The 13,146-nt window shown below is 36.8% G+C and overlaps 1 protein-coding gene across 3 annotated transcripts in view; it reads right to left on the bottom strand.

The window, feature by feature from the left end:
- The window catches only part of mapk8ip1b (mitogen-activated protein kinase 8 interacting protein 1b), a 42,028-nt gene that overhangs the window by 16,241 nt on the left and 12,641 nt on the right, over positions 1–13,146 (bottom strand). For 2 of the 3 annotated variants that reach the window (XM_086143993.1, XM_086143994.1), the window contains 2 exons: positions 12,114–12,225; positions 3,582–3,836 (listed from right to left, as the gene is read on the bottom strand). In XM_086143993.1, the coding sequence (XP_086000119.1) occupies positions 3,582–3,836; positions 12,114–12,225 (367 nt within the window). The remainder of the gene's footprint in view (positions 1–3,581; positions 3,837–12,113; positions 12,226–13,146) is intronic. The other variant, XM_086143996.1, reaches the window with a different exon arrangement.

Below are 13,146 nucleotides of genomic sequence, written 5' to 3' on the forward strand. Positions count from 1 at the left end.
CAGCAATATCCAATATCCAGCAAAAGCCATCTTTGTCAACACATTTGGCATTTCTGAACGGGGGGTGTCAGACACAACCTTTCACAAATATTGAGATCATACAGATCATATAGAGCATACAGAGACCAGGCCCATCTGCACCCTCCAAACAACTAGGAAGGACCCGACAACAGAACCAGACCCAGCAAGTCCACGTGCACCTAAGACCATGTGATCCAACATATTTCATTCTTTTCTTTAGCTTTACCTTTTCACATTCCGATCCAGGTAATCCCACTAAATTGCTTTTTTGTTCCAATGAATGACACCCTCATTAGCATAACAACCCCTCTTACATCTAGTTTCTGCAGATCAACTCTTCCACTTACATAACAAGCCACCATAATCTAGACCCGCCATAAAACCTGGCATTTATATTCAGAAACTGCCGATCAGTCATTAGAACTGAAGAAACCTCTCGAAGGAAGGGTGAAACATCTAAACACTTAGGCAGAAAATTGGATTCCGTTCGTCACGAGTTACAGATGTCAGTTACTTATGACAAAGGAATTTACATGGGATTGCATGCATGTGCGCGCGCTCACACACACTCACTGACACACGGTGGTAGAGGGTTCAGTGTCTTGCCAAAGGACACATCAGCATGCAGACAGGAGGACAGGAATACAATTGTCAAACCTTCATAATGGAGGGACACCGGCTCTACCAACTGAGCCACAACCAACCCTTTGGCAAATGATGTGTGGCAAAATGTTTTTCTTGTAATTTTACTTAGTCACTGACCTGCAACCAGTTTCTCCTGCCCCAAAGCCCTCTCCCAGAACTGCCTGGAAATTAGTAGCTCTCATCTATCTGATATAATCACCTCCGCCCAAGTGATGTTTCATCTCTTGTTTTGTCTGCCCGTATGTCTAAATATGCATCGAGATAATGCACAAGAAAACTGGAGTTTTCAAGCTAGCTTGGACTTGGACAAAGGAATTTGATCTTTTTTAGGAAGATCACACAATTATTTCTGTATGCATTAGTATTAATCTAAATGTTAAACACACGCACGCATGCACGTGAGCACGCACACAGTCACACACACACACACATTATATTTCACCAAACGAAAGAAATCTATAGGTTAAAGTTCTGGGGGGAGGTAATTTTTGTAAATAGTTTAATGGAAAAGTTATATAATTACATGCAAAGTTATTCTTTTAAAGTCAATGTTATAAACAGGACTTAAATTAACCCCTGTTGATTTATCGCTGGAAACAGGGTCTGTTTAATGGCAGATACATGCTTTTTGCAGTAATATGTGACCCTGTTTCAGGATACAAAGTGCAATAAAATAACAGGCATTGAAAATTACTATATCAAAAGACATGTAAAAAATGCTTCTTTTGAAGGAGGTATAGACATTTGATCAGCAGGTCTTTGTCCAGTTTAAGACAAAGGAATGGAGCTATCCTTAATAAGGCATATCTTATGCCAGTTGTCCAGGTCTATGATTGTGTTAATATGGTAACCTCCTTTGGAAATCCAGACCAGCTGTTCAAGAGATGACCATGCACACACCCATTGTCCCATTGTTAATGTTAATTGTGTTAATTGCTAACACAAAGGTGGATTGCAGGAAAAAAAATAATTTCAAATGTTAAAATTATACAATTTTTTAATGTGTTTTCTTTTTCCATAAACTTGCTATTTTTATCTGTAGACATTTAAAAGATACAAAAAAAATCTCAGGAGACAAGAGGACTTCCCAAGAACAAAACATCACAGGGCTATTATTTTCTTTACACTTTCCAGCCATGACAGCTCAAACATGCATGGACACACACACACACACACACACACACACACACACACACACACACACACACACACACACACACACACACACACACACACACACACACACACACAGACCAAAGGCACAACCATCTACAGAAGACCTTTTTGTTTCTACATCACTGAATCTGGTCAAAGAACTCAGCACCAACAAAATATAATGCTGCCTGGTTGATCATGTTGACAGCCTGCACTGTGAAGAGGGAAGAGGTGTGTAGAGTTAGCTGCAGACTCACTTACATGCACTTTACCATTTATGTTGCATAACAAGCTTTCATCATAGGGGCATATCCATGGAGTATTAAATGTGTGATGCATGCATTAAGAACCTTTTCATTACTATCCATCCGTCAGCGTCTTTTTTGAATTAAAACTTACACAATAAAATTTGTTGTCAGACTGCAGTTGCTTATAGTTGCTTCAATGGGAAATGTATTTTGTTGAAAGACCTTTTAGGTATCGCTACTGTATTTGTAATTTTGTAGTGATTACATTATATTATGACCCAAAACAAGGATGTAACATCTTAGCACAGCATTTTGGTTTACTTTCACATTAAGTTCTTTCTTTCTTCAACCCAAAGCAATCATCAGCCATGTTGCTCCCCATATCCAAGAAAAAAAGTTTTATTGTAGATGAGGGAAGAAGTGAAATGTCATCAGCTCAATATCACCCCGCATGTGTTTAAGCAATACTATCGGATGTTTAGTGGTAACTGCAGGTCAAACTGAGCTTCTGATGAATTGCACAAAGTCAGTTAGGTGTTAGAGAGCCACGAATCATGTTTTCCAGTATGTATACTGTTTTTCAATTCAGCTAGGAATAAGGAACCGATGGAACTCTGTGCCAGTCTTAATAACTATACTTGGTGCCAAGATAGGGTTTCAGGCATAGGATCTGTATTCTACTAGTAGTCAGAGACTAATCAGAGACTTTTTTGGATCTCTGTTTTATCAATTACATCATGATGATCCCGGATCCACGATAAAATCATTCCTGAATGGACATGCACTTCCCTGAAAACGGATGATATTCATCCAAAAATATCCATCGATAACCACTCCATTATTCCCTTATTTCCATATTTACAATGCTCTATTTTGTCACTATCACTGGTTAGACTTCTGTTGATCTGCTGTAAAAGCAAAATAAAGACTATTGATCACACAACTGTAAGGCTGAATGGAAACTGAAAGAGTGAGACTGTCATCTACTTTACTTGTCAGGACCCAAACAATTAATGCATTCCATGACTCTTCCCATTACCCTTTTAGAAACATGATCTTGTAGGAACCAAATAAGACCAAAAACCAAAAAGAAAAGAAAAAAATCTTTGCTGATATTGAATCTCTATGTTATTTAGGGACAATGGCATGCAGTCACAAGCTCCAGCAGTGGCAGTCGAAGACGAAAAGAGATGGGCACCGAGAGAGAGGAAAAAAAAACTGTCTAGACAATAGCGGTTGCTGTTCATTTCAGTGAACACATCCTATCAGAGGAACAATTGTAATTATTCCAGATGTGATTTCATCTGATCAGCAATGAACTTTTTTGGTCACGAATTGTCACTTCTGCGTTTGAGGACGAAGCAAGTGCCTAAGATACATAGGTCACCTTTACCATAGGATCCTCCTATTCTGCTATTTCATTGGTATTCAATCAGCTGTCAACGACCCTGTGTGTGTGTGTATGTGTGTGTGCATGCATTTGTATATCAATAAGGTTAATTAACACTCTACCTGTGTGCGGGGCACAATTGGGAAGAGGTTAAGAGTTGTCGGTCTTTTGGGTCTGTAGGTATCCATGGTAACAGGTGCTGTGGGGTCCTTTGTGACAGGCGGCGTTGCGATGGATGCCTTCGAGGAATCTTTATCACTGCGGTAACCGTCAGCACCATCAATGAGGTCCAAATGCAGCATCTCTGCCTGGAGCTGGCCAACAGCGCCCAGCTCAGCCCTCCCCGACACGCTACTGGTTCCTCGCCTCACATGGCTCTGCAGTGATTGGGGGATACGTCCATCAGTTGAGGCAGGGAAACAGAGAGAAGCAGAGAGTGTGAATATAATGAGGAGATTGAAACGGCCAATTAGAGGCTGCTCTGGCTTGAGCCTATAACATTTAGTGCCAACACTGAGCTGCTTACAACAGGGGGGGAGCAAAGACTCTAATCAGTGTTCAGCTCCACAGCTTTGTTTTTGTTTCAGACTAAGTCTGTCACATTTTGATCATAACATACAGATAGTCCAGAAATGATAATCCCGAATAATCCTCATTGAATTACTAGTTTACTTAAAATCATTGTGTTCATATTAGCTATTTGACGAGTGACTGATGTAGCCATCTGGCAGTTTCAAGGCTGAACTCATACATTGATGATGCAACACATTTTCAGCTTAGCAATTGCATAATACACAAGGAAAACAAAATGGCAGATAAGAATGGAGTTAAAAGGAATGCAGAGCAACAAGGAGCATTTATACTAACTTTGATGGATCTGATGTACCCCATTTGATCACTGAATTGCATCTCTATGAGGACAAATTTCTAGAAATGATGGACAAAGACGGTCTAGTTTTGAAATTACAATGTAAGGTTGGGCTCTTTAGATGTAAAATGGAATAACATGTGTGACAAGAATACTGCTGCAACAGAACTATTAGGTTTGGACTGAAAATCAGCACAATGCAGTTCCAAGACTATTATATCACTTCCCTTTCAGGGAGTGGTCATAAATTAAAAAATAATTTTGATAAAAGTTTATAATAATAATAATAAAATATGGCTGACAATATTACAGCAATTGATTGCCTTGAAATTGCATAAACTCCCAAGATGTGGGTACACACACACAAACAAAAATAAGCATTCATTTGAGTAATAGATCTATGAACTAACATGCTATGCATATGTTTTGTGATTCTCTATCACAATTTCAGAGCTTACTTAGACTGTTCCCAACAATTTAATTGTAATGGTTTGAATGTAATTTTTTTTTAATAGTGACCATTATTTTTCCTATATTCTTCAAAGAGGAAAACATGTACATCTATTAATGTTGTCTGTATAGTCATGATTTGCATGCAAATAGGGGGTTGTTCTACTTTATAGCCATATCAGTGTTAATGTTTATGTGTGTAACTACAGAGAGTCAGCTCACCAGAAGTGGGTGAATGGAATTGAGGTTAACCCAATGAAATCAGCTGACTGATGCCTTAAAGCACATTTCTATGCAGTGAAAAATCAATGGTGGATCACAGAGACTTCTCCCTTAAAGGAAAGGAGCAGCTGAAATGAGTTACTAGAACTGGAGCTGACATTCACATAAACAGTTTTACATTATGGGAATAATCAGGTCCATTGCATTTATTTGAATTAATAATAATAATAATAATAATAATAATAATAAGTAAGAGTAAGACTGTTATGATAGTAAAGAGCTTATACAACATATACCTCTGAATGAACTGCCTCAAAATAATCATTACAACCATTTATTGGTTGTGAATGCATTCATCTGCCAGTAAAATCCTTTGTCATCCTCTGGTTAAGCTTAGTTATATTTCATGAAGTCTGCTTTTGTTTCTGCTACTTTGTGTCAGCCCCTATTTCCAGCATATTTTCTTTGTCTCCTTTTCATTCTGTTGTGTCATCTTTCTCCTTACTGAAGAGCCGTGCCTGCTAATGAAGCAAGTTGCTGCGCATCTTCATATGTTTTTATGACATTCATTTCCGACTGGCCCCTTTAAAAGAGCTCCTGCCTTGTTGCCAGGAGACAAGAGGCTCACTGACGAGGAGGGGATGGAAATGTTCACCCGATGCTGCTGTGACACTTTGATGCTGAGCTCTTGTCCAATGAAAGCAGCCTTGGCAGGGGGTTCCCACATCCAACAAGTCAAATTTAAGAGTGCATGACACAGAGAGGCGGGGAAACCCCTTACTGGAGGAATAAATAAAGGAAGAGACAAAATTTACAAGATGATAAGGCAAGATGTAGTGCAAATGGCTTTGGGACAAACATTATTTTCATGGAATGTGATGATGAAAAGCCTAAATTGTAAAAAATTCAGGATTACATTTTCAATACATTGCATTAAGACACGCTTATAGAGCACTGCGAATACAATATCCAGATTTTAGCTTCATCTTCTTCATTTGTAACAGTAAACATCAATAGAAACTGCATTTTGGACAAATATTATGGAGACCAAAATTACTGTCACACATGATCCCACGTCAGCAAGAGATAGAAAGGACGGAGTATCTAGCCCCATTTTATAATGCCAATTACCTCTTAACTTAATGACATTCAAGACGCTGGGCAGGCATTTACTGTTACTGGCTATTTGCTGGAAGCGTTGTGGTGGGGACTATTGAATAATTATAAGTAGCCAACTCACTAGCCGTTAGCTCTGACATAGAAAGCTTTGTCTAACATTTGGGCATTCATAAAATCCTAGTATTTCTTCTGTTTACACATTCTAACTTGTAGGTCCAAAGGCCAGTTGAACGCTATCAACATTGTACACATTCAGAATAGAATTAAAACTAGTGTACTGTAGATATCTGAAACTATCCAGTTTCTGACCTCCAAAAAACTAAGACAGAACAAAAAACAACAGTAGAGCATTCCATGCTTTTATCCCCTTCTTATACCAGCAAGTCCATTGATAAGACTCTAAGTACAATGTTATCAGATTCCATGTAAGTTGTGATATTTCATTAAGCCCCAAATTCAAGCCCGATTAAGACAAAAATCCTCTGCTAAAAAAACATACATTCTAACAGTTGGAGCTGTAGAAATGTAGAAGTATGAGTGGACACAATAAAGGTGAATGATTAACAAGTCCAAAAATCAAACACCTAATTTTCTGCATGTTTATGGAACAGCTTTCCCTATGTTACTCGGTAAAGAGGAGATGACGTGAGCAGTATCCATGGGGGCAGAGTGAGTGCGCACCACCACTGCATTTATTTTCAGCTCAGACATATGCAGTGGAAACGTGCAACATTGTTGCCACGGAAATAGGCACTCAGTTTTTCTGAACCAATTTTCTTTACATTAAAGCAATTAATCTCTTCACATAACTTATTTTTTGCTCATTTTTATCCTCTAATTTTTAACAGTCACTCTTACCATATTTTCTAAACTGGCATTTAATTGCTTTTAATTAAAACTACTAATGCTGAACCTGGACCGGATCTGGTGGCTGTGACAGTATTTTCTTATAAAATCTTAGTGTAATAGAGAAGATCTTTGTGAATAATTATTTCACAATTGATGGATGGATTTCTCAATTTCTCACTATTGACAAAGCTACTATGGATTAGTCATTTAAATTGGAAGAAGGAAAATGGGCGTGCATTATTTCAATGTTTAGAAGTGGGTGTATTACTTCAAGTAACATTTTTTTGAATAATAATACATACATTACAATGTTATATTTGTTGAGGTATTTATCATCAGATTTTGAAATATAATTGAATTTTACTTTGCTATGCACAAAAATGTCTATGATGTAAATCGCAAGTATTTGTACTTCATGCTTGTGCCGTTTATGTTGTATCCCTTTGTTGAATGGCAGAAAATGTTTATTTTTAGAATCTCCTTGTGACCCAATTAAAGAGATTAGAGATTTTGCTCAAAATTGTATTTGTTGTGGTGTCTCATCCAATGTTTGGCTTGCCAATTGTGCCTTAGGAGATGACTCAACAGGGAAAATATTAAAAAAATTCTAGTGGTACTATCTGTTTACAAATGCCCCTAATAGTTAAAAAAACACGAAAATGACAAAAGTAACAAAAGTTAGCATATTTGTATTGTATTCTTTTTGTCACATGCACAATATAACAAGGGATGTTAATGTGATAAGAATTTGACATTGACCAAAAAGAATAACATGCATCAAAAAGATAAATCTTCTATAAGTAAATGACTAAACGGTCAGCTGCTACACTGATTTTCTGTTTTTGTTATCATATGAATATTACTGTTAATACTGTCTGACCCCTCCCACATACATTACCGAACAAATTACTGCAAATTACTGCTTATCAAATCCACCCACCCATGTACATATGCACTGAATCATCTTCTCACCCTCAGTCGTGTTCTGTGATACTCATAGTGTCATTTCATGTATCTGAGGAACATCAGATATCTTAATGTTTCACTCTGGACTACAGTTGCTGCACATTAAACCTTCATGACCAGCGCCTTGTGCAAACCAATTCAAATTGACATCCATTCCTACTTCTACCAAGAAGGTCATGTTTTTAGTCTGTCAAATTATCCACAGGATCAGGGAACTTGTTGAAGTAGCAAAGCCAAGTCAAAGGACAGATTTGTAAAGTAATGAGGGAGATTGTAGGAACGATTTATTCCATCTTCACTGCCATTGCATTTTTGAGTTTTGACAAAAGATTTTCATGAAACAACCTTAAAAATTTGCTAAAGTTCAAGAACATCAACTTCTACTGATTTCTATGAATCTATAATCTTAGAAGTCTTCATTTTGGAACAATATACAATACAAGAATGAGCTATTGGGTTTCATTAAAGGCTGTGCATTACCAGGCTGGTTGAAGCCATCTGCTCACAAAACAGACTTTTCAAATCCACAATTTTATCACATTCAGTTTTGTAGGTTGTGTTTCTTTGAATGTGAGTTAGATCGTGAACATATTTGCCAGCTCGTATTGGAAAGCTTTCCTGTCCACCTGTATAGTGAGTTCTGGATCTATTTATTTTGTGCACGCTATGTGACATACACTGCAGGTAAGGCTCTGGAGATAAAAGCAAAGAGAATATAAGCATTGCAATACATCACTACAAACTATAGTCTTTGAAAGACTCCACAAAATCGTACATGATTTAGCAATGACTACTAGGGAAAAGGGGGGGTAGACATTGCATGAGACAAGATGGTGATATTTAGCATACACCACAGCTAAACTCCATTCCTTCTCATCCAGATAGGGTTTTGTTTATAACTGAACAGGCTAGACACTCATGTTTTATACAACACTTACATAAAGATACAATTACTGGTTGGTTAAACTACAGGTAAGGGTATTCATGACTGTGTTTAGCCAAACATCAAATTAAATAATTAACATATAATTTAGTCGGAGTCGAAAATCATATTACAAACGTTGGAAAATGTAAGTGTTGTCTGGAATAATAGAAGGTATTTTATGAAACTTTATGAAGACCACTTTAAAAATCATTAAAATTTGCCACACAGATCAATATTTTAAAGGGGGCGCAGTTGTTGAATACAACCTTTACTTTGTACTCCGTACAGCTGGGCACTACCCTCCACAGAGACAGGCAACATGCCTGCCTTCTGCAATGTGACCATCCATTATTGATAAGACAAGATGCACCCTGAATCCCCCTGGGATAATGAGCTCACTTATGAGATCACCACATGTGAGCACAGTGGAGGATATGCATAGCGCTTTCAGTTTACAATACCTTTCCTCCATAATATTTAGAAGCTATGTCAGGCTGTATATACATTTTTAAACTGGCCAGGCCAATACCGGATATGTGGACATTTACAAAAGAGGTATATATATATAAAGCTGCGTCTAAAGGGTTTCATGATGTCGTATATCTAGGCAACAGATGCAAAAATAATATCAGTGATCCTTACTTTTGTTTTTTAGCCTGCAGTCTGAAGGCTAGCTTTAGTTATTCTACATTCAGTGGCATTTATTCATTTGAGTGCAACTGTAAGACTTAACGTTACATTTGAACGAGCGACTATGAACTGTAAAATTAGTCTGCTTGGAAGAAAATATTAGCAGATGGGGTGAGAAATAAGTGGTCTAATATTTACGGCAAAGTTTAAATAGAAGTCCAATTTCTATAACGCATTAGCAAACAATCCATGAGGTAATACAAGAGAATAAAAATAAACTTTAAGTTATTATTGATCCAAATCACATATAAATTGATTTTGTACTACTTTGATCATTGACTTTAATGAGCACACAAAGCAGGTTCACTTCCCATGTGTACAATAAGAGCATCCTGTGTTTAGTTTGTACTTTCTTATGTTCATGTGTGTGCAAAATAATGATCAAAGTGAAACTAAATGATTGTTTTGCAGTTTCAGATACAGTAAAGCGAATTGATGCCTTTTTTTTATACTTTGTCAGGTTCTGAAATTATCTTGACAGAAAATTGAATAGATTAATCGGTGCAAAGCAGCTGGCCACCAACCTCCAAAACAGCATTACTTAATGATGAACAGGAGTGCAAATCGAATGTGTCCCCTTGCTCCTACAGTATGAAAAACACAGCCATTGCTAAATGGGGTTTTACAATGTTACTTGAGTATTTGCACACTATTTGCACTAGTATGTGCTAGTATATTTATCTATCTATTTATTTCTGTCAAACAGAAAATTCGACCCTCCAAGATTCTTTCTTGTCCACTACATGCTTAGAAATATGCCAAAGTCAGTATTAGGGGATATTTTTAGATATAAAACAGAGAAAGCAATATTTTTTTCAGATTCTGAGATATAAATATCTCTATATCTGAAACGCCAAAGTTTTTTTTTTTTTTTTCCAGGTCATCTTCTAAAACAATCTGCACATCTGCAAGCATCAATGACACTTGGAAAAAAAAAAAGAAACACCATTCGACCCTCTTGTTGCCTTGGTTACCGGAGCAAGGCTGAATTGTGGAGGAGGTGGTGATGATGATGGCTTCAGTGGGGAAAGAGCTAGAGAGATCTGACAGAATAATAAATTTACCTCTGCTCATTCCTTGCCTCTTTATCACTCGACATCCCTCCCTCATATTAATGCTTCACACTTTCCGGTCCTCAACTTTTATACATTTTACTTTGTATTTTACTCTGTACTCTGTATTTTCTATTTTCATATATATGTGTATATATATATATAGTCTCAGCTCTTCAGCTTTGCTATTTGTGATAGCCAAATATGTGACAATTATGGTCACTTAGCTTGACCAACCACACCCTATGGACAAAGCCACGGCACTTGCAAATTATGGCAAAAAGCCAGGAGAAGAAAATAAAACACAAAACCCCCACAAAAACCTCTGCACTTCAGCATTATTTTAAAACCCCTACATTTAGGACCAGCTTTACTGTCACCACCGACTGACATCTAAAGAGCAAGCAGTGTTCAAGTGTGGCACAATCCATTGAGGATACCAGACCATCATTCTCCTTATCTAAATTGATTAAAAACATAGAAAGGTGCTCTTACCTTGGATCTGCTGTTTGTGTGTCTGTATGTAAAGCTACAAAAATTAGGACTATGAAAAGCCACTATTTTACCACTTAAAACCCATTTTACTAGAATGTGAGTAGGATGAACTTCTATTTTTGAAAGCAATCATTTCACCTAAGTTAATTACTTATTTAATTAACTTAATTAAATCAATTAATCAATACATTAATTAAATCAAAGTAATTTTGATATCTAGACTATTCCAGGCATTATTTCAAAAAGAACATGGAATAATCAATTACTATCATATTGGAAATGTACTTTAATATTTTAGTAGGTATTCAATTTAAAAGGCTATATCAACTCCAGCTATTTAAGTCAACATCGGGCTAGATTGATTGATTTAATTTTGGACTGAAAATATCACAAGTCAGACACAAGTCGAAAATAATCTCTTTTTATTTCTCCTGCTCGTATCATGTACGACAGATTAAAGAACATACTGACATCAGGTTGCCATTCATTTTCATGATTTTCATTTTAATAGGTGACTAATTGCAAATTTCCAAATTACATTTTTCTTTCCTTTGTAAATAAAGAAAAAAAATTGAAGAGTCTCTTGAAATATTTGAAATAAAAAATAACAGTTTTGACTTGAAAGAAATATCAAGAACAAGATATAATATGGAAGATATAATGTGAACATTGGTATATTGACCAAACCTGCCAGCAGAATAATTCTATTTGATTCATTCAACAATCTAGGTTGGAGATTTGTATGTATATAGAAGTCTGAGATGACAGTATATTAGGGGTTGTTGAAACCACACAAAAACCTAGGTCAAGATTGTATTCATACAGCAAACTTAGAGTTGGCAAAAACAGATCAGCTTTAAATGAATTATGACAGGACATTACAGCACAAGAAGTCTTTCATCACATAATCTTCAGAGAAAAGACACTTAGTCATTAAATGCAAAGCATCAGGTGCTTTAGAACTAAGACTACCTTGCAAGCACACCAAGCATATTCAGTAAAAAGTGTATGAGCTTACCTTGATATCTAGGCCATTGCAATTGAGACTCATCCCGCACTCATCTGTGATCTCTGTAATCTCTGACAGGTCATCATCCTCAAATTCATCCAGGCTGATGTCATGAGTCAACCTGGTTGAAGTAGGGGATTAGGAGAAAAGGGAAAAGGTTTCAGGGGGGTTGGGGATGGAAGGGGGGAATCTTGGTTAAGCCTCCAGCACTCATCCGAAGATCCAAAGCCATGGCGCATCTCCAAGTCTCTTGCTGATTAAATAACTAGTCTGAAAAATGTGGCAACTTCAAGGCGATACACGCTTCCTCTCTAACCAGACCGTATAGTGTCATAGATGAAAATCACAATGCAAGCATAATCTTCTTATGTATTTTTATCCTGAAAACAATGTGACTGAGCAGAATGTCATAAAACTCTTGATATGTATGAGAAACAACTTCAAAATAGCTTTATACTGTGGAATATCTGGACTTTATTGAGAGCAAGAGGATAAAGAACATTATGGGTGTATGTTTATATAAACCGCAATACTCCAATATCAACCTGATCAGCATTCTCAGTTTAATACGAGTAAGATGTGTTAACATTTGTGACAGTAAGAAGTGCATAAACTGCACCAGGATTTCTTGGCTTTCTAATAAGAATTTTAATTCACTGCATGAATAATCTCTTCATAACTAGCATTCATGAAAAGGTTAAATTTACAGTTTGTCTAACTCACACCATATCAAAACTCGAAACAGAAACCCAGAGATTTCAACAGAAGCTGCAGCAGGTTACACTAGTGTGCTTCATTAAATCTAGCAGAAGTTTCTAAAGATTTTTTTTTCTTCCAGAAAGTTCTGGTTGTTGCTTTGAAACAGATTCTGGTAAAGAGCTCTCTGTTTATATATTAAGATTCTTCAGTCTAAAGGTTTACTTGATCACTGATATTTTGCATTTGCAGCTACCACAGGAACACCTGCATCAGTGTGTACAGTAAGTAAGACTGCTACAGAATTGCTTATACTGGGTCCACAACTGAGTTGATCCAGCTGTGC

This window comes from Fistularia commersonii, chromosome 3 (genome assembly GCF_037954325.1).
Source record: "Fistularia commersonii isolate RoL2024-O1a breed Wild chromosome 3, RoL_Fcom_v1.0, whole genome shotgun sequence".
In the NCBI taxonomy this organism is placed as follows: domain Eukaryota; kingdom Metazoa; phylum Chordata; class Actinopteri; order Syngnathiformes; family Fistulariidae; genus Fistularia; species Fistularia commersonii.